Source organism: Lathyrus oleraceus, chromosome 4, assembly GCF_024323335.1.
Source record: "Lathyrus oleraceus cultivar Zhongwan6 chromosome 4, CAAS_Psat_ZW6_1.0, whole genome shotgun sequence".
NCBI classification, from domain to species: domain Eukaryota; kingdom Viridiplantae; phylum Streptophyta; class Magnoliopsida; order Fabales; family Fabaceae; genus Lathyrus; species Lathyrus oleraceus.
In genome coordinates this window covers 145,082,027-145,104,891 of record NC_066582.1, presented here as the reverse complement: position 1 = coordinate 145,104,891, position 22,865 = coordinate 145,082,027, and the positions used below count along the sequence as shown (strand labels likewise).

At 42.3% G+C, this 22,865-nt stretch overlaps 2 protein-coding genes across 2 annotated transcripts; one reads left to right on the top strand and one right to left on the bottom strand.

The window, feature by feature from the left end:
• Window positions 1–8,673: 8,673 nt before the first annotated feature.
• LOC127136432 (uncharacterized) lies at window positions 8,674–14,274 on the bottom strand. Its single transcript, XM_051062988.1, has one exon. It carries the CDS (start codon window positions 14,272–14,274, stop codon window positions 8,674–8,676), a length of 5,601 nt encoding a protein of 1,866 aa, XP_050918945.1.
• A 4,646-nt stretch (window positions 14,275–18,920) lies between these two features.
• On the top strand, window positions 18,921–21,664 carry LOC127074163 (uncharacterized). The gene has a single exon (XM_051015459.1). It carries the CDS (start codon window positions 19,072–19,074, stop codon window positions 21,337–21,339), a length of 2,268 nt encoding a protein of 755 aa, XP_050871416.1. The 5' UTR covers window positions 18,921–19,071; the 3' UTR covers window positions 21,340–21,664.
• Window positions 21,665–22,865: the final 1,201 nt, after the last annotated feature.

Genomic DNA, 22,865 nt, shown 5'->3' with positions numbered 1-22,865 from the left:
GTGTGGCGTTTACCTCGTTGGCGCATGCATTTTCTGTTTCATCTATAAATTCCCTACGCATCTCCCATATTTTTTCACACAACTTCTTACCCTCCAAACCCATTTTATTTCATTTTAATTAAATCTCCTTCAATATTTTATTCTTTAACCATGTCTGAATACATTCACGAGAGAAATACCGATTTAATTTTTTCAGCAGTCGCACCTCCGATAAAGATTCAACTTTGGAATATAGATTCGTTTGAATGTCTTAATCGGACGTTTGACCGTTAGTTAGAAGGGGAAATTGCAGATGGTGAAAGGATTAGAAGTATTCAATAGCTTGAGTCCACGTTCAACCAAAATGGAGAAGTGCGTGAGTGGGTGGATATTAAGACTGACAGAGACGTTAGCAGGATTATGCATAATATGTTCAAAATTGTTTTGATGGTTGTAATCACTTAGTTATAGTAATGGTATTTTAATTGTTGTAGTTGTTTGTGTTGTTTTTTATGTGTTACTTGTGTGTTGAATGTGTTGTATTTGTTTGTGATGATAATTCCTCACAAAGTTATCATATGAAATAAATTTTGTTTTTTTATATATTACAAAAGAGGTACATGTAAAATTATATTGTTGTGCTCATTCCAACACTAGGACAGTTAGTACGATTTTGATCTGGCTGACGGCATGAACTACATAATCGAACCATTTTGTTCGCCGTATCCATTTCGGTTCGAATACAGGTGATGTTTGGGCGAACTTTTTCTTTCTTCGCATAACTTCATTGTGCTAGACAATGTCGCCTTGATATTCTGGCCAGTAATCCCCTTTTGCCACTACTGAAAAAATAATTTTGTAAATATTGGATATGCTAATGAATTTGTAAACGTCAGATAGTAAGTAGGACGCATCCCTTCAAACCTTTGAACATGCCGCAATGACATGGGAGCAAGGCGTACGAAAGGCTTAGAAATTTCCGCAGTCGCACCAACCTCTATCTAGTTCCACTCTGTATTGTCCCATTGGTATTCCTTCATTGTGATCCATGGACTCAGCAACATTGTACTAACCTTTAGTACAGTTAACACTATAACCACGTGTATGTTTGTTTTGGCAACTTCGTTTCTAATGAATTTCATTGAAGCATCACTGAACAACTGCCCCGATTGCAACACTGAACTTCATTTGGAACGTCTGGTCTCAAACAGAGCCCCTAGCCTGAAATATGTTGCATGCACCAAAGCGGTTATAGGTAGGTTTCAGATGTCTTTGAAGACAGAGTTCATTAATGCATGGTTGATACGCCCAGAAGAGACAGTGGAATATTCCATTTCCAATAGCACAAGTCCCGTCTGGTGTATACGCCGACAACATTTCCAATTTGACAATAGTCCCTAGAGCATACTGCTTAAGAGCCAACAAGTATTTTGGAAGTTGTTTGTAAGACTCCTCCCAATTTCCATACACTTTTTCAACCGGCTTTGTCCTAGCTATCAAAGCCTTCCTATATGATTGAGTATAGTTGTATTGTGCTACAATATGCGAGATTATTGTACTCACCTTTAACGATGGATTGTCGCTAATGACAGATAAAATTTCATCGCATATTAACTGAGAGCCAAGTTCCCGATGGTCTTGCATTGGGTTTGTGACCATGCATGTTTGAACTGGACCCATGGATCCAATCTCCCAAGAATCACTCCTCTTCAGGTACGAAGATGACAACCTGAAAAGGCAGTGCTCGTTTTGACAATAAATTTTGTACCTCACTGCATTAGTTATATCAACTCTGTAATCAGCTGATAGTTCCATGTGAAACTTTTTAATAGCTTTTACACAATCTTATTTTGTGCGAAATGTGTCTCCTTCTTTTAAAGATCCTTGTATTTGCACATAAGGATTATAAAATATATCTGATGAAGGTTCATCGGAACCTAAACTCAAGCTTGTCATGTGTTGAGGTGGACAATATACATGACTAGCTGGTAATGGATCCTCTTCTTCATCATTGTTCACCATTGAATCAACCAAAATCTTGGCTTCTTCTTCTTCCTCATCTATAACATTGACCTCAGCTTGTTCGTCATCATCAGTTTCACAAAACACTTGTGACTGATCAATGAACTGAGAGACTTGTTCTTGTTGTGGTAATATATATAACTCTATATTGTTGTACCCAGATTGTTCGTGACTGACAAACATATTATGAACATCGTCATTATCTTGAATCTTCTTTTGATAAAACTTTACTTGGTTGTCTGCAAACCACACCAAATTTTTATAGATGATTTGGCCCACATGACTGCACTGTAATTTCTTTTCTATTCTTTGTTTCAGATGTGAAAATTTTGATCATCGATTTATTGTAAACCGTGTTACTTCTGTGTTGCAAAAACAAAAACCGAATAATTGATGCTCAAATATTTCACATTTGGTATGGGCACTGATCATGTAATGTGGTGAGGAAGACATTTTTTCTAATGTAACTTTAGTGTTTCTACTAATGGTGAATGCATTGATCTGTTATTCACATGCAATTAAATAGGATAAACGGTGTATGCACTGATCACGCAATTCATCTGCAAAGACAAGACAATGCCATACAAAGAATTCATACAGAGACAAGATAATACAAAGAATGCGTCTGGTAGGAATCTCTGCACACAAAGCATGCACCCGCGCACAAGAAATCCCTGCATTAATATTCTAAGGCAGATGCCCATTCCAATGGCGCATAAATCAAGGTATGCGCTCAAGCCTTTGGCGCCTCTTCCTTGCATGCATAAAAAGACATGCATGCGCCAAGACTAGTGGCGCATGTGACCATACATGTCATAAAGAAAGCATGCACCATAGCCTTAGGCGCTTACACTCTTGTCACATGCATGCACCCAATCCAATGTTTCACATGCTGCGTACCTATTCAACCTATTGAGCACTTACTCATCTATAAATAGGGCATCAACTCACAACATCTCATCATCTGCAACACTAATAATCAACCTCTGCAATATTCCATATTTACCACACTCAACCTCTGCAACACTCAAACTCTGCAGCATTATGTCTCTATTGATTATGGGTGATGAACATAGAGGAACAATCAACAATATCTCGACATTTGTATGTTATTACTTATTTTGTATTTATTTCTTATTTATGTTTTAATTGTATATTACTTCTTATTTTATTTCTTAATTATGTTTCATTAGGACCCAAAACGATTTCAATGTCGTGTACATGAATATGCACTCCACGATCCTTTGATAGAACCATATATTCGAGGATGTGGTTTTGGAAATCTCCTCAACATAGTCTCGTACTCAGTTGACTACAAATTTATTCTTACTTTGTTGGAGAGATGAAGACCCGAGATCCACACATTTCACATTCCTTTCGGTGAGTGTACTGTCACACTTGAGGACGTCTACGTGTTGTTGGGTGTACGTATCGATGGAAAGGCCGTAAATGGTAGAGTTAACCAGGATAACTCTATTTGCAATGAGTTATTAGGTGCCCCTTTGTGTGACGACCAAGCTGAGGGGGAGACATCCGGTCAAGCTAGGGGCAAGGTATTAATTTAAGATATCTCAAACAATATTATGCGAGTATTCCCGTTTGCAACAAAGTAAGTTTAAAACTTTACCATATAATTAGTTAGACTTCATATTATAATTAATTGTAAATAATATTTTTCAATTGTTTTTTATCTAGGTGGTCAGTTAGAGGGATGAACTACAATAGGTGTCTGAAACACGTTATAGTAGTCTATCGCAATCTATTGGATCACATTGGACCAAACGATGTAATACTCCTACGCAAATCTATTTTAATTTAAAAACACTTATCAAATTATTTATCATCTAATAATGTCGTATTGTTGTACAGTTTATCTGGAGGCCATATCTGGGTCTTGATCATCAGGTTAACCATGATGATGCTTCAGTTTAGACAGCAAAGATATCAATTATCCAGTTCACTATTGTGGAGATGCACCAGAGCGACGGGGTAAAACTGCAGTTTGGCATGCAGTAACAAATTCCAAAACCTCCGACGTGTTTGGGAGATTGGCATCAAAAAAGAGTCGATGCCCAATAAGATTATTCCGACTGGACAGACTTTGCAAAAGAGATGTGTCGTCATTGGACGAATCGACGATAACACATCTTAAACAAACCAGTCATACAGGGTGCTAGACCAACTCAACAATATATGGCATGGTTTAGGTCAGTTACAACGCAACAATTTATGTCTGAGTCAAGGTATTTGATTGATCCATGCCAACTAGCTTCGTCATCATACACCCAACAACAAGTCATCGTCCAATAACAATGTCAAACCATCCAAACCCAACAACCAATCTCACACCATCAACCTACCACATACACCCAACAACCAAACACCCAGCCTCGCAACCCATTCATGCCACACACCCACCTCAAAACCAAGAATCAAACCCTACCCACCAACAACCATACACAGCCAATACAATAGTCTATAGCCCAAATGATTCATACAATTCAGGCCATCGTAGCCCCTCCATCAATGACCACTCAAACATCCCATCACCAAAACACTAAACCATTGTTTAACTATAGTACACCCCAGGAACCATTGATTCGTTTCCAAAATGATTCTGATCTCACCTGATCAGGAGGGCCTTCCAAGGTCTTGGTGAATGGGCCGGAGAATGAAATGAGAGGGGGGTGTACCTGCAAGATGCTCCAACGCTTAAGTCAGAAAAGGTACAGAATGAGATTATCAGAGTGTGAGTTTGAATACCTGCCCCTTTGCCATGAAAGGGGTATTTATATTGAGCCCCCAGCGCTGGGCCAAGGCTCCTAATGGGCTGGATTAACTAGGCCCAAGGAGGAGCTGCCAGGGGACGCGTAAGAAGCGTTAAGACCTAGACCAAGGTCTGCCCCCTGGTCCAACTGCCCCTATCTCTAAGGAGATAATATAGGGGAGTTGGGTGACGTGGTAAGCGAGATGCCGTTATGGCTCTGCCCGACACAACTTAGGTGCCCGCGACGTGGGTTGACAATAAGTGGATGGCGATCATACGAGGGGGACCCGCTCGTCGCCCGACACGTGTTTACGGGGCCGAGGAGACGTTCTTCGGGCGGACGGTCGTTCATCTAACGTGACCTCGCGGTCGCTTGGACATGGCCGTTCGGACGTGGGCTCGGCGAGCGTTGGGCCGCACCGTGCCTAGTGTCATGGCCCAGTCCAGAACAGGAGCCCCCCAAGTCGAGTCTCTGAGCCAGAGAGATGACTTATGTTTCAACTAAGGGTTCCCCGGGACGATGGGGAAGCTCGATCGTTAGACAGGTGAGGTCGCAACAGACCTATTCATGACTGACTGATCCCCGGGACTGTCGGGGATGGAGGTGATCGGTTGATCTGCACCTTCCTCGTAGTAGACGTGGGTATGACGCGGGGAGGTGGCGTCTTGGCGAGTCGAGGAGATGGACGGGTGCTCGGGTCTTTCAGTTTCTTATTTTTGATAGACGTGTCTCAGAATTAGTGGCGTCGCTTCGTTTCGCGTGCAAAGACGGCGTAGGCAGGCTAGGCAATGATGACCTAGCCTGTTGGTCCACGTGCCTAGCCCTATAAAAAGGGGTTGAGTAACTTCATTTCTACTTTATTTGCTCACGCGTTCACCGGAGTTCTCCATATTCTCTCACGTTTGCTCGCTCAACCGTCTGGAACGCCGTCTCCGCCTGTCCTCCTATCCGCACCACCGCCTTCCGCTTGGACACCACCGCAACCCTTTCAACTTAGTTATGTCAGGTATGGTTTTCCACCTTGACCCACTGTTTTTCCTTGTTGTTTCTGTCAAACGCATATTATTTTTGTAGAAATGTGGTTAGGTTTAGCTTAGGAATAGTGCAGTGGACCGTAGGTGTATATTAACCAGTCGAAAATAGGGTTGGGATCGTACTGTACCGGGCATGAATTTCATATGCCGGGCAATACTTGCATAGGCCGTATGAAGTTTGTGCCCGGTCTCTATAGAGTGCATGTGTCACCGAGTTGAGCACGGTTGGTGTCCGTCGCCGCTACGCCCTTTCACTTGACCTGCGGTGGAAGGGTGGATTTGATATGACGTCGAATTCACTCTTTCTGTCTGCGTTTCAGGTGCAACCGGGCGTTTACGACCGAGGAGGGAAGATTCTGGGTCTTCCACCGAAGATGCGACAATCGCTCGTCTCCCTGTCGGGGATGGGGGTGTCCGAGATGGTACGGAACATGCCTCCTCTTCCGGGCAGGTCGACTTCTCCTGGGTTGCGGACGAGCCCTTGGAGGAGGGGTCCGACTTCTGTGACGAGGCCGTCGTTGCTCACGCTATGGTCGAGACAATAGGCCGGGAGGATCCACCAAACTGGTATTGCTGCGCCCCCAAGGAAGAAGACCGCATTTGTCATCATTTCCCGGGGAAGCAGTTCACTATGTACGAATTTGCTTTCCGTGAGGCGGGGATTAGACTGCCCTTTAATTCCTTCCAGATGTCGGTCTTCGAGTGGCTCCGGCTGGCGCCGTCCCAGCTGCATCCTAATGCTCTCGCATTTATGCGGGCATTCGAGTTGGTTTGCCAGTTCCTCGGCATTGGTTGCACCCGGGCCCTCTTCTTCCACGTTTTCCATCTCCAGAGGTCCGGTTCCCGTGGTCGCCACAGTTGGGTTTCTTTCAAGCAGCCCGTGCGTTTGTTCAAGACGTACGAGGATTCTGTTCGCCATTTCAAGAACCGGTGGTACGTGGTGATGCCGATTACTCGGGCCGCCCTTCACTCTCTATACTACTATCAACGGAAACCCAACGGGGAGGAGACGCTGATGTCGAAGATACCGTTGAGGTGGCAGCGTGATCATTTCGATCTCTCCACGGCGCATTACCGAGTCAAGTATGCGATGCTCGGCGAGGAGGATAGGCTCGCGTACAAGAAGCTGGTCGATTACGTGCAGAGCTTCAGCTTGGCGTTCTGGGCGAATCGACAGGGCGTGCCCTACCTGGATGAGGCCGGGGAGCTAATCACCGAGACGCGTTATATCAATACGAAGGCTCTGCTCGAGTGTGATACCGAGGAGGAAGCTCTGGCGTTATTGAGTAGGCAGACTTTGTTTAGCTTTTTATTTCTGTTTATGACTTCGGTCGCTAATGTTTGTGTGTAATTTACTTGCAGGTGCCATGCCCAATGCTCGTGATCGGGTGCTGAAGCTAGCGAATCAGGTCGGCGCTCCTGACCGGGTGCCCAAGAAGAAGAAGAAAACTGTGGCCCGTGTCTCGGAGACTGCTGGCGATGCCGGGGTCGGTCCCTCGCAGGCGGCGAGCGTGATTCCTTCCTCTCCTCCTCGATCTAACCCGATCACCATTCCTGATAGCAGTCCGTCGCCAGCGGCTTCTCCCCTCCATAAACGGAAGCGTCCGGCTGGGGCCCTTACCAGGTCGTCTCCAGGAAGTTCGCATGGACCGGGCAGCTATCTTCTGCCTCCCTGCTATGTGGAACGGTCGTTCTTCAAGGCTGAGGAGTCGATTGCTGTGCCTGCGCCTGAGGCCAAGGCTGTTCTGGACCAGGATGTTGCTGCCCGGAGGAAAGATCTGGCCAGGGATATTGCTGCCGTCATCCGGGTGATGGAGACGGCCATGGTTCTGACTGACACTTCGGTCTCCACCGCCTCGCTGGAGGAAGCCCTTTTGCAGGTTCGGACAGAGAAGGAAAGACTATCTCAAGATCTGTCGGACTACAAAGAAGAGCATCAGCTGCAGGAAGGGCTGAGCCAGAAGCTGGAGGAGGTGGAAAAGGAGAGGGACCAGTTGAAGGCTGCTAAGGCGAGCCTGGAAGAGCAGGTGGTCGACCATCAGAAGCTGACCGAGGACAACGCCTATCTACGGGCTCAGGTTGAGTCTCTCGAGGGAAAGGTCCGTCCTCTGGCAGATGAGACCGAAGAGGAGCGCGCCCTTGGTTCGCGCGGTGAGCTGCTAGGGCATATTCGGACTCTCAACCAAGATCTTGTGGCCTGCTTCAAAGAGGGTTTCGACAATGCTGTCGAGCAGCTCGGGCTTCTGAACCCTGAGTTGGTGACGGAAGGGTCGGCCTATAACTGCTGCGTCCGGGATGGTGAGATTATCTGCCCGTTTGAAGCGGAGGAGGAGCTGGGGGAAGACGAAGAAGAGGATGAAGAGGTGCTCCGAGTGGAGTCTTAGTGTATTTGTTTTTCTTTGCTTTATGGCCTGCGCGCCTTATGTATTTTGGCCTCCGGGCGTTGTAATATGGCCTTCGGGCGTACTTGGCCTCGGCCGCACTTATTGTTATTAATGTATGGAATATTTTCGTCATCATTCATTGTGCTCGTTGTGTTTGATACTTGTTTGTATGAACTTGTACTCTACTCGACTTTGTTGATCTCCTCGGTTTAGGGAACCGACGAAGTGTCGGGCTTTTGTGCCCGTGGGGATCGAAGCCCGGGTCCGTTGTTCGAACCCTGGTCTCGAGGCTTGGGCCCTCCCATCGCGAGCTGGGTGCCCTGCCAGTTCTGGTACTTCGACGTTGAGTCTTGGTCAAGATCCCAACCGTCGGGGAGGGTTGTGTTTGTCATGTGACCCCGGATCGTTCCCGGGTCTCGTGGTTCCTCCCTGGGGTTTTGGGGACGAAGAGCGTGGTCGTACCTGCCACGTCTCCCCGTGGTGCATTTAGCTGTAATATTGTCTAAGTTTTTCTGCGTTCCATGGTCGAGCGAGTTGTTCTCCTTGTAGGTTTTCTAGGTAATAGGCCCCGTTGCTCGTCTTGTCGCGGACGCGGTAAGGGCCTTCCCAGTTGGCTGCCAGTTTGCCCTCTCTCGGGTTTTTCTGGTTTCTTCTGAGGACCAGGGTGCCGACCTGGAACTCTCTTTTTATGACTTTCGCGTCATGGCGTAGTGCTATTTTTTGTTTGAGGGTTGTTTCCCTGAGGGCTGCCTCGGAACGTATCTCCTCGACTAGGTCGAGCTCGGCTCTAAGGGTTTCATCGTTCATTTCCTCGTCTAGGGGCTCCTCTGTCCTCCTCGTTGGCGTCCGTATCTCCACCGGGATGACTGCCTCGGTGCCGTACGTTAGTCGGAACGGGGTTTCCCCGGTGGTAGAATGTGGTGTCGTGCGGTAGGCCCATAGCACGCTATGTAGCTCCTCGACCCATGCCCTCTTTGCCTCACCGAGTCTGCGTTTGAGGCCACGTAGGATTACCCTGTTGGCCGCCTCTGCTTGCCCGTTCGTCTGCGGGTGCTCGACAGACGTGAAATGCTGTGTGGTGCCCAGGCTGGCGACGAAGTCCTGGAATCCTCCGTCCGTGAATTGTGTCCCGTTGTCTGTGACAAGTGCCTGGGGTATACCGAACCGAGCGAGGATGTTGCGCTTGAAGAACCGGAGAATGTTCTGCGCGGTTATTTTAGCCAGTGCCTCCGCCTCGATCCATTTGGTGAAGTAATCCACCCCGACGATGAGGTATTTATTCTGATATGATCCGGTGACGAAGGGTCCGAGGATGTCCATGCCCCACCACGCGAAGGGCCACGGGGAGGACAGTGATTTGAGGTCGTTCGGGGGTGCGAGGTGCATGTCGGCATGTCGTTGGCATTTGTCACATCTTTTGACGTGCTCTTTCGAATCGTTTTGCATGGTCGGCCAGTAGTAGCCTGCTCGAAGGGCTTTTCGTGCGAGCGATCGTCCGCCGAGGTGTTGGGCGTTAATTCCCCGGTGTAGCTCTCCAAGTATGTCGGGGACTTTCTCTTCCTCGACGCATTTGAGTAGTGGGATGGAGAATCCTCTCCGGTAGAGTTTGCCTTCGAGGAGTACGTACGAGCATGCGCGTCGTTTGACAGTGGTCGCCTCTTTCGGGTCAGCCGGGAGTTCGTCTCGCGTGAGGTAATTGTAGATGGGTGTCATCCAACAGTGGGCATCTCCAATAGCGTTGACCTCGAGTGGAGGCGGTAGCTTGTCGATGCTGGGCCGAGGGAGAATTTCTTGGATTACTGATTTATTCCCACCCTTTTTCCTCGTGCTGGCTAGTTTCGAGAGAACGTCTGCCCGTGTGTTGTGCTCGCGGGGTATGTGTCGAACATCCCATTTTTCGAATCTGTCAAGTTTTTCTTTGACGAGGGACAAGTACTCGAGGAGGTTGTCGTTCTTGGTTTGGTAGTCTCCCCGCACCTGTGAGGCCACGAGCTGGGAGTCGGTGGATATTTTTACCTCTTTTGCCCCCAGGTCCTCGGCTAACCTCAGGCCTGCTAGGAAGGCTTCGTATTCGGCTTGGTTGTTCGATGTTGGGAACGCTAGCGCTAATGATACCTCTATCAGGATCCCTTCTTCATTTTCGAGGATGATCCCGGCCCCGCTGCCTGACGTGCTGGAGGCGCCATCGACGAAGATCGTCCATTTGTGGGCGCTTTCTGCTGGGGTCGGGCAGTGGGTCATCTCCGCGACGAAGTCGGCCAGTGCCTGAGCTTTCAAGGCTTTCCTACTTTCGTATTGTATGTCGAATTCGGAGAGTTCTAGTGACCATTTGAGCATCCTCCCGGCCATATCCGGACGTCCGAGCAGCTGTTTGATTGGCTGGTCGGTCCTTACCTTTATCGTGTGTGCGAGGAAGTAATATCGTAGTCTCCTCGCTGTGTTGATGAGGGCCAGGGCGACCTTTTCGATTTGCTGATATCGGAGCTCGGGGCCTTGGAGTGCTTTACTCGTAAAATAGATGGGCTTTTGTCCTTCGTCGGTTTCTCTTATTAGAACGGCGCTGACGGCCTCGGTTGCCACGGATAGGTATAAGTATAGGGTTTCCTTTTCTGATGGCCGTGATAAGACCGGGGGTTGGGACAGAACCTTCTTTAGATGGAGTAGCGCTTGCTCGCATTCATCGGTCCAGTCGAAGGTAGCCTCTTTGCGAAGGAGTCTGAAGAACGGCAACGCGTGCTGGGCGGACTTGGCGATGAAACGGGAGAGTGAGGCGAGCACTCCATTGAGTGACTGGATCGATTTTTTGGTTTTCGGGGTCGGAAACTCCGAGAATGCCCGGCATTTGTCGGGGTTGGCCTCGATCCCTCTTTCGGTGAGATAGAAACCGAGGAACTTGCCTGCTCGGACTCCAAACGTGCATTTTTCGGGGTTGAACCTCATTTTACACTGTCTCGCCTGCTCGAATACCTTCGTAAGGTGTCGAGCATGGGTTATCTCCTCGTGTGATTTGACGATCATGTCGTCCATGTACACTTCGAGCATGTCCCCTATTTCGTCCTTGAAGACTTTGTTCATCATGCGTTGGTATGTAGCGCCAGCGTTCTTGAGCCCGAACGGCATCACGTTGTAATAGTAATTGCCCGTTGGGGTCATGAACGCTGTGTGTTTCTTGTCTGCGGGCGACATAGGGATCTGGTTGTATCCACTATATGCGTCCATGAAGGACAAGAGTTTAAAACCTGCAGAGTTGTCAACGAGCGAGTCTATATTAGGGAGGGGGAAAGCATCTTTCGGGCAAGCCCTATTAAGATCAGTATAATCAACACACATACGCCATTTTCCATTATTTTTCTTAACGAGGACTACATTAGAGAGCCAGGTTGTGTACTGGGCTTCAGAAATAAAATTTGCCTCTAAGAGGTCTTTTACAGCTCGCTCGGCAGCCTCTGCCTTTTCGGGCGATTGCTTGCGTCTATGCTGTGCTATGGGCTTGGCTGCCCGGTCTACAGCTAGCTTATGACACGCGATCTCGGGGTCCAGCCCGGGCATTTCTGCGGCATTCCACGCGAAGAGGTCGGAGTTCTCTTTGAGGCATGCTACTAGCTCTTCTCTTGTTTCCTCGGGTAGTCCCTTACCTATCTTCACCGTCCTTTCCGGATCGTCCCCAAGAGGAATGAGTTCGAACTCCCCGTCGGGGATTGGTCGGACCGGGTGTTCGAGAGAGCGTTCCTTGGGGAACCTCCCCTCTTCGGTCTCGTCCAGCCCGATGCGACAGTCGAGGTCGATGGCGTTGACTCCTCGGGCAGGATCCTCGGTCTTGAGCTTTTTGTTGTTGCAGTTGCTCTTCGTGCTGACTACGGCCTGTCCTTTTACTGCGGCGTCGTAGCATCGTCGGGCTGCTTCGATGTCACCATGGATGGTGACCACACGTCCCAATTTGGTGTAGTATTTCATCTTCAGGTGGACGGTGGATGGGACCGCAGTGAGTTCGGCCAGTGTCGGGCGTCCAAAGATGCAATTGTAGAGAGACGGACAGTCTACGACCAGAAATTGGATTTTGACTTCCCTGGCCGTTTCTTGTTCGCCGAAGGTGACGAGGAGCTCAACATATCCCCACGGTCTGGTTGTTGCTCCGTTGAATCCTTGGAGATCTGATCCGACGTAGGGGGCTAAGTTGGTCTTGTCTAGCTTCAGAGTCTTGAAGAGGTGGACGTACATGATATCCACTGAGCTGCCTTCGTCGACCAGGATGCGTCGTACGTCGAATCGGGCCATCTTTGCTCTTATCAATAGTGGGATGGCCGAGTTGGGGGATCCGCCCGGGAGTTCCTCCAGGAAGAAGGATATTGGGTTGGATTTTCCCCGGTATTTTGTCAATGTCGCTTTCTGCTCGGGGGCAGTCAGTAGGAGTTCGTCGAACTTACGTTTGACGGAGAGGGCCGCGGATTCCCCGTTAGTCCCTCCTCCTGATATCACCAGTGTGGTAGGGAAGTCTTCCCAGGGGCTGAGTGCAGTGATCTTGCCCTCGGGCAATGGTTCGGGGAGGAAGAAATCTTCCGGTCGTGACACGCAGAGGGCCACTTGATAGGGAGAGTTGTCAGGGGGTGTGTTTTCCCGGGGTCTCTTCTTCTCTGGCTCGTCGTGTCTGGGAGCTTCGTTCTTCCTCGTGTACTGCTTCAGGTGCCCTTCTTGGATTAAAATTTCAATCGCATCTTTCAGGTGGACGCAGTCTTCGGTCACGTGCCCGTGACTTCTGTGGAACCGGCAGTACTTTGATTTGTCGGTGTGGGGCTTTGGCGCAGACGGTTTTGGGAACCTGACCCTGCCCTGCTTAAATTCAGAGTTGATACATTCTGCGAGGATACGCTCTCGAGGAGCTGTCAGTAAGGTGTACTCGCTATATCTGCCCGCGGGGCCTCTTCCTTCCCGGACCTCGCGAGGTCTTTCTTCTCTTCGTTTGTCTCCGTTGCGACGGGAAATGCTCGTGTCCTCGCGTTTTGAGTGCTCGGTCTCCCCAGCGTTACGTCCGCTGCGGGCATTGTGTGCCACCTGCTTTTCCTCGTATCTGATGTAGGCCTGGGCTTTATGCAGGAGCTCGTTTAAGGTGCGGGGAGGTTCGATCCCTACGGCTCTGCTAAGTTCACTGCCGGGTAAGAGACCTCTCTCGAGGAGATACTTCTTCATGTGCTCGGTGGTATCTACCTCGACAGCTTCCTGGTTGAATCGCTCGATGTATGAGCGCAGTGTTTCATTCTTCTTCTGCACTATGGCTTCAAGGGTCGCCTCAGTCTTGGGGTGACGACGGGAAGCTGTAAAGTGCCGGGTGAACATGGACCTCATGACTCTCCATGACGTAATGGACTCAGGGGCCAAGCTTTTGTACCAGGCCATGGCCCCTTTCCTGAGGGTCGTTGAGAACAGTCGGCATTTGAGGTGCCCGGTTATATCATTGCGGTAGTCGAGCATCGCGTTGACGTTGTCGACGTGATCGTCGGGATCTGTAGTCCCGTCGTACACAGCTAGGTTTGGCGGTTTCTCCATGCCTTTGGGGAGCGGGGCCTCCATTATTGCCCGAGATAGGGGGCAATGCAAATCTTCCTCATCGCTCCTTAAGGGAGACAGTTCGTTGTTGTCGGGGCTGTGCCCGCGCCTTGGTGATGTTCTCGCTCGACCACCGTCACGACGGGCGCGTGCCCTGCTGGCGTAGGGTTCGGGAGAGCGACGTCCTCGCTTCTTCGTTGGCTCCGAACGCTGTTGTATCCTACTCACCGGCTGGGGCCGGGCTTCTTGTCGTTCGGCTTCGAGGGCCGTGATTCGTTCGTGCTGCTGGTGGAGCATAGAACCGGATTGATTGAGGGCATTCACCATGGCAATCATTACGGCGTCTCCTTCAACGGGAACGGGAATGGGATGAAATGTCTCTGCCCCTAAATTGTGGGCGTGAGAGGCATCTCCGTTGTTTTGGGGCTCTGGAGACGGGGTGGATGGATGACCGTCCCGAACGTCCGCTTCATGGGATGGCGGGCCGTCGTCCATGTTGTAGTTGACGAGGGGACGGCTGTGATCGCTATGTTGTTCTCCGGCCATGTTGGAAGGACAGAAACAAATGAGCTTTTGATCCTCGTTTGATGAAGATGGGGATAGCTAGTTCCCACAGACGGCGCCACTGATCTCACCTGATCAGGAGGGCCTTCCAAGGTCTTGGTGAATGGGCCGGAGAATGAAATGAGAGGGGGGTGTACCTGCAAGATGCTCCAACGCTTAAGTCAGAAAAGGTACAGAATGAGATTATCAGAGTGTGAGTTTGAATACCTGCCCCTTTGCCATGAAAGGGGTATTTATATTGAGCCCCCAGCGCTGGGCCAAGGCTCCTAATGGGCTGGATTAACTAGGCCCAAGGAGGAGCTGCCAGGGGACGCGTAAGAAGCGTTAAGACCTAGACCAAGGTCTGCCCCCTGGTCCAACTGCCCCTATCTCTAAGGAGATAATATAGGGGAGTTGGGTGACGTGGTAAGCGAGATGCCGTTATGGCTCTGCCCGACACAACTTAGGTGCCCGCGACGTGGGTTGACAATAAGTGGATGGCGATCATACGAGGGGGACCCGCTCGTCGCCCGACACGTGTTTACGGGGCCGAGGAGACGTTCTTCGGGCGGACGGTCGTTCATCTAACGTGACCTCGCGGTCGCTTGGACATGGCCGTTCGGACGTGGGCTCGGCGAGCGTTGGGCCGCACCGTGCCTAGTGTCATGGCCCAGTCCAGAACAGATTCAATGTCCCAATTCGGGTAACTATATCGTCCACAATTCACCCAACCACATTGACCCAACTACGACAACATGGACACCAAACTCAATTACGGAAGCACCGTTGGCCAGAGCCCCCCAGCTATTGGGAACAAATGATGATACATCGATCAAATATCATTGGACCTTCCACCAGACCTTCACACCAGCCACCGTTGGATCATGTCAGCACTTAAAAACCCCAAATACCTCAGGAAAATCGTGGGAGACCTCGAAGACAGGCTAATGCACCTGGATGTGGAACAAAGGGACGTTTCAACGGGGCCGGTCATTGAATTTTTGGTCAATTCCATGTAATTTTTATTATAACATGAATAATTTTTTTAAATTAATTGTTAAATAAACGTTTAAAAATTTTTAAAAAAAATCTTAAGGTGTATGCGTCAGATGAATTGGCGCATACACCAATGCATAAAACACATGTGTCATGATTGCTGGCGCCTCCGTGCAATGCTTTGGAAGCATGTGTCAGCATCAGTGACGCCTCCTCTTAGTGTTAAATGGATGTGCTAGATCAACTTACGCATCTATTTGAAAAGATGGTTATTTCTGTAAAAAAAAATGAAAAAATAGTTATTTCATGATTTAATTTGAAAAATGTGGTTATTTAAAAAAAAACTCACTCTTTAGTGACTTATTTATAGAAAAATAGTGTGAACACAATAAAGTGTAAAATGATTATAATTGGTGTATGATAAATGTTTTTTAATTATATCGAATACACACAAAAAGAAAAACATTTTTAAAACTTATTTGGTTAAATTATAATTTTGGTCTCTCAATTTTACATGATTCATAAAATTACTTCTTCTATTTTAAATTCAAATAGTTTTGGTTCCCCTCTCACATTTTTTTATAGAAAATTAGATGTTCGTTTTTAACTTATATTTTTTCATCTATAAAGTTCCACAATAGATTTATATACGGTGATTTATTATGTTTTACAAGAAATTTGTTATTTAAAAATGGAAACATTGTTAAATTTAAGTGCAAAAGTATGAGAAGAGAATCAATATTATTTAAATTTAAAATGATCACTTTTGTTCAGGGAAAATAGATGACCAAAACTGTAATTAAATATAATTAATTAGCAATATAAATTTATTTTGCGCATAATTATACAATAAATTATAACCTAATTAGTATAATATACTCCCTACCTTTTCTATTATAATAAGTCATTTTTACAATATTCATTAATGTTAATTTTTTCTTTTATATCATTAAGTTTTTATTGTTCTTTTATTTTTCACTTCTTTAAATTTATATTTTTTATAAAATTAATAAAAAATAATTATAAAAAATATTTCATAATATCTTTTTTCTATACAATAATAATTACATTTCTTCGTAAAAATGTAAAAACAATTTATATTAAAAAAAAAGAATAATTATTTTCATCTTTTATGCTAAAGGTTTAAAAACGTTAATTAATTAAATAAAACATATAATTTTTTTATAAATTGTATATTTTTTAATATCTTATTTAATTATTTATTTGAGAAAATATAATAAAAATAATAAAATGATATATTATAAATATTTAAAAATATAACGAGTTAACAAAATACAATAGTTGTAATATATATATATAATATATATATATATATATATATATATATATATATATATATATATATATATATATATATATATATATATATATTATATATATATATATATATATATATATATATATATATATATATATATATATATATATATAATATATATATATATATATAATATATTAGTTACTTATTTTATTTTTTAAATTAGCAAAAATCTATAAGAACTATTTATTTACTTAGAGAAATATTGAGACAAATGTTAACATTTTAATATTTTGTTTAATATTTCTCTTTAAAAATATATATTTGTCTCAATATTTCTCTTAAATAAATAAATAGTTCTTTAAGAATATATATAATATAATATTCTGTTTTATAAAAAATATATAAATATATAATATATTATTCTGTTTTATAAAAATATATATAATATATTATGTCTTTAATTATAATTTGTTTATACATGTATAATATATTTTGTTTTAATTATATAGTATAAAAAAATACAAATATAATATATTCTATATTTAATAAAATAAAAATAAAAATATATTCTGTTTTTAAAAATTAATATATCCTGTTTTTATAAAAATAAAATAACAAATATTTTGCTTTTTTTAATATATGATATATTAGTCTGTTTTTAAAAATATATATATAATATATTCTGTTTTTAATTATATTTTGTATATACATATATAAATTCTTTACTTATTTATATATCATAAAAATAAAAATAAAAATATAATCTATTCTTTTTTAATAAAAATAAAAAACAATATATTCTATTTGTAATAAATCTATATTATGCTTTTAATAAAATATAATATATTTTGATTTTAAAAATTAATATATTATTTTTTAATAAAAGTATAATATATTATGTTTTTAATATATATTATAAAAATAAAAAATATTGTCGAAGTTATTAAATTAATATTTCATATTTTTGAATTAATAAATTTTATATATTAAAAATCTAGAAAAACCTAAATATATTAAAAACAACACTCAACAATCAACAAATAATCTATATTTGAAAAAAAAACTCAATGATTTTATATATTAAAATCTTAAAAAAAATATAATAACTAAAATACCTCAACGAAGAAACAAATTTCTTGCACAATTTTTGAATCTTGATGAAGGTCTAGAATGTTGAGAAAAAATTAATCAACACTTAAAAGAAGGAAAACCAACAAAATAATCAATATCAATAAAACAAAAATCAACATGAAAAATTAATACCTTTAACTTAAATTGGAAGAAGGTGAAAATTTAAAATTGAATGAGATTTTAATCTGAAAAAAAAAATGGATGAAAGAAATGGGGTGAAGTTTGGAATGTTGCTAGAAATGGGAGAAAAGAAGAGAAGAAATCGGGAAACGGTGAAGACTGAAATAGTGGAATCCACCTCAGTGTCGCAAATAAAAAAGTATATGTTGGGTAGCGATGTGAATAACACGTTGCAACCACTACATTGTCAAAACAGTCATAATTATTGCGATTTGAATTACATTTCGCTACATAAAAATTGTCAGTCAACACATGCACTTCATCAATACGTTCTTGAGAATGTATCAAGTGTGAGTAATAGTCTCACATTGGTTGAAAATGTGGAGATTGAGCATTTATAAGTGAAAGAACCCACTCACCTATCATCTTAAGATTTTGAGTGAATATGTGGTGCGCCTCTCATAAAGATGTTTCTCCAAAAAGAAGAAGTCCCACAGTGTTCAATGTTCCTTAATGAAAAATTCCCTCAACATACGTTAGGTCAAATTTTTCCTCTAAATTTTTTATTTTTTAAAACTCATTTGCAACGTGTTTTTCATGATACAACTCAATTTTTGAAAATTTTAAAATTCCCCCCTTTTAAATCGTCTTTATTTTTTTATATTTAAAATTAAATATTACAATGTATTTTTCACACCACATCTTTTTAATTTCAATTTCTCTCCGCATGATAACCTAACTTTATATTTTTTATTATTTTAAATATATAACCACCTGATAAATACGTCACCACAACTTTTTTTTCCACTTTCAAAGAGATTATGATTGTAATTTTGGTGGGAATTAATTTTGGTAAATAATAAATAACGTTACTTTATTCATGATTCTTTTTGTCTCAATTTAGACTAAATTGGAAGTTGAATCCAACACCGACTCGAATTGAAAATTCCGCCTTGTCACATACTCCTTCCTCATGAATGTGCACCTAATCTTTGACGTTTTATTTCATACCACCTAATCTTGTCTGCACCCTCATCGCATTCACAATTTCACATCAACAGTTTTCAACACTGTCCAAAACATCATCAATCAACACAAATCAATATAACAATAATATATTCATATTTACGCCCCTTAATAATTTATCACTAGTACATTCTAGTCCATATAACCTGGAAAAAGACTTGTGGCTAGATTAGAAACACAACATAACATTCTTCCTAAATAAACCAGAAACAACCTTTGCAGCAGTAAAAAAAAACAGTCAAGAAATGAAGATGGCAAAAAACATGTGCAACAGTGAAGGAAACTTAGACGACAAAAGTTTCAGCAAACCTATGCCATGGATAGGAATCTACATAGCCTCAGCATCACTTCTTTGTTTCATTTCATTCTCAGCAGATCTCATCAAAGGTTTCAAAGCCCGCAAACTATGGTTCCCTTGCAAATACTTTTGTCTCAACGCAACTTCCTTAACCATAATCGCTATTTCTGTTAAACTCTCTGTTGATCTCAACACCCCTATGCCTCACCGTCATGATCAGCTAGCAAAACTTGCAAGCAGTGCTATAATCTGCACGGTCATGGCTAATTCCATGCCTTCTCTTGGTGTCACACAGACTCATGAAACCATGATGAATGTTATGGCCATGGCTATTTTAGTAGTTACCATGATTGTTAATATTTGTATCCAGTTTGCAACTGGTGTTATCTATGAGTTTTGGATTGAACATGGTGTTATTATGTTTCTCATGCTTATTTTGTTGATGATTATGAGTTCTTCTACTTTGTCTTTACAAAAGATGAAACATTACATGGAGTTGAAGTATAAGGTGAATGAAGAAGCTTTGAGAGAAGAGTCAAAGCAAAAACAAGGGTTTGGTAATGTGACTGATAAACTAAGAGATGAATTGATGAAATATTGGATGATGGCTCATACAAGTAGTCCTCAGTTTCTACTTGGGAGATCGGTTTCGTGTACTGCTTCTGGTGCTTTTTGTGTTTTGAGTACTTTGACGTTGCTCGAAGGGATGCTTCGGTCTTATTTGATGCCTTGGTCGGTTAAATTTTGCAGCGGCGATTCGGATTACAAATGGTCTATAATCTTGATTCTTATAGTTCAAGCTGCTGCTGTTGGTGTTGGTACTATTGCTCCTGCTTTTAGATGGTTTTTTGCTGTTAAATATAGGTGTCCAAATGTGAGGAAAAGGAGCTGCAAGAAAATTTTTCAGGTAGAAAGTTATTGGACTGATAGGTTAGTGGTGATTCGAGAGAGTCCGATTAGTTTTCGGATTCGTAATCGGTGGCTTAGGAAGTTGGCTCATGATGTTAAACTGATGATCTTGTGTTTCTGTATTAAACTACAGATTGGAATTGTGAGGTTGTGTATAGCTGCACAGTTTGTTTCAATTTATCCAATGTGTTGGTTTTTGGGATTCTGTGAGTATTTCAAGAACTGGAAATTCGGTTCTAGTACTTCGAGTTTAGGAACAGGCACGAAGCATGATCTGCGTCGTTTCGTTCTTCATCTCGAAGGCGAGGAAGAGTTGGTTGAGGTGATGATGAAAGAAAATTGGGATGCAACAATGCATTGGGTTCAACAAGGTGAGAAAAAGCAGCCAAAGCTTGTGATTGAGTTGTTAGAGAAAAAATGTTCAATCTTGCAAGGTTTTAAAGGAGTCGGAGAATTCGATTGCGACGAAATTCTTCCTCTACATGGTGTGGAGCCTCCATATAGTTGGTCACTTCCACTAGTGACACTAGCAAGCATCATAGTTGCAATGCCAAACATTGAGAAGTGTTTGGTGAAAAACTTGATTAGTACTCTAAATGAAGGACTACCCTATGTGAAGTTCATAGAAAAAAACATAGACCAAGATAGAAAAATAATCAAACTTCGAAAAGCAGCTGAAATCGTTTGGCTTGGAACCGATCTTTATCGAAAGTGGCTAGATGTTGATCTTTACAAACTCTCACTTCAAAACAATAGTCCAAAAGAAACACTAGAGACACTAGCTGATTTAGCAAAAGCAAGATATGAGAAATACAAAGCAAAATACAATCACATATGTATCAAGGTAAGTCCTTCGGCATGGCCTTTAAAAGTGCTGGCTTCTAATGCAATGTATAGAATAAGCAAAACAATTCTTCTGTTGAATCAAGATGTTGTGAAAGATTATAGTACTAGTGAGAAGGTGTTTGAGGTTGTGATAGTGATGATTTCTGATATATTGGGTGCATGTTTGACTAACTTGCCTCATGTTATATCTAGAGTGTGTTTGAATAGTGGAATTGAAGAGAGGGAGGATAATGTTAGAGAAGCTGTTTATGTTCTTGGTAAAACCAAGAAGATTATAGAAATGCTTGAAAAAAGAGCTTTTCCTAGTGTGGATTTTTGTTGTGGGACTAATGTTGAAGATTGGCGTTTGATGCATAAGGAAAAGAGGTTTTGTTGTCCCTCTGGATTATCTTCAATGGAGGAAGATGATTCCTACATAGATCCTTCCAAATTAAGGGATCTTTGTTTAAATATTGACTAAAGATAGAGGTATTGGTTATTTTCTAGTTTTGTACACAGATTGTTGGAAAAGGTTTCTGTTTTTGCTTGATGTATGTATATAAGAAGTTTATAGATTAGAGGCAAGATCTACAATTCTACATCAATATGTCAACCTGCAATAACAACTTGTGAGTTACAAAAAGATTAAAAAAAAGCATAGTAAATCAATAGGTGTTGCTAGAACACCATTTTATAACGAGGTGAACACAACTTTCATTAACTATAGGTTTGGTTTCACTTTTTTATAATGTATGGGACAATAAATTCTATAGCATATTTTTTATATAATTATGATATTCTCTTGACATGATTTCAAAGATTAACTTTTTAAATCGAAGATGAGTAGATAATAAAACTTTCGAATCGGAGATGAGTAGATAATAAAACTTTCTTTTAAGAAACTTAATATTATTATATGTCAGAGCTGGATTCTCATCTAAATATTCTTAGATAAATTTTAGAGTGATATAGTTTTTGTCTTTAATTACTTCTTAACTTTAACATTATTGTTTAACCAATTTTAAATGAATGTGTTCAATCATAAATTATTTTTAAATTAATTTATTTTTAATTATAATTAATTTTATAAAATCAATTCATTCAAATCAATTTTTATTTTTATAAAAATGTATGTTTGATTTCTCGGTCGAGAGAGTAAAAAGTAATTTCAGGCATATAAAATTATTTTTGACATATTTAAATGATGAAGAAAAAGAATGTATTTTGACATTGTAGAAATCAGAAATCAGTTTCGAAGTCGACGAAGACAACATAGTCATGAGTGAGGCTCGTTGCGGAGCTGGCGTGGCATGAGATTGGCGACAGAGCTGGCACCACATCATAGAGTGATGTTGACAGTGGAGCCAACATGGCCGGAGGCTGGCGGCGGAGCCAATGGCGATGGCACGACAGTGGGCCCAGGTTCGACAGACAGTTTGGTTCGTCAAAACTTGGGTTCAGTTTTCTCAATTCGCGTGTATTGAATTTCGTTGTTTTACTTGATAGATTCGTTCATTTATGAGTTATGTTTTGAACTTGTTATGGATCCATTAAGTTTCGGCGATTATAAATATGTATACCTTTCATGCTTTCTATGATAACCTTTATAACTTTAGAAATCCTAATTATAATCGTAGAGATAAACGGATAAATTTCTAAGAGTGTATTATTGAAATTTGGGAAACCCTTTGAGATATCTAAGGGGGATTGAGAATCACTTATTAACATCTTCAGCTTGTGTGATTGATATATTGAGAATTAGAGAGATTTAAACTCATTTGGTTAGAAAATATGGTTTGTTCATGTGAGAGTGGATATTTTCTTGTAACTCTTTTGTAATCATTTGTAACAACGTTGGAGGTATAGTGAATCATAAAGCTGTTATCTCCCCCCCAAAGTAAATCGTTTGATCGAAATAGATAAATAAGTTATTGTGTTTATCATCTTTACTTTTATCTTTTTTTGTCAAATTAAATTAATGTTTTATTGCATATAAAGTTAATTTTT

Bases quoted from the DNA above. Each gene is read 5' to 3' on its own strand.
- LOC127136432 (XM_051062988.1), bottom strand. From the start codon at position 14,274: ATGGCCGGAGAACAACATAGCGATCACAGCCGTCCCCTCGTCAACTAC.
- LOC127074163 (XM_051015459.1), top strand. From the start codon at position 19,072: ATGAAGATGGCAAAAAACATGTGCAACAGTGAAGGAAACTTAGACGAC.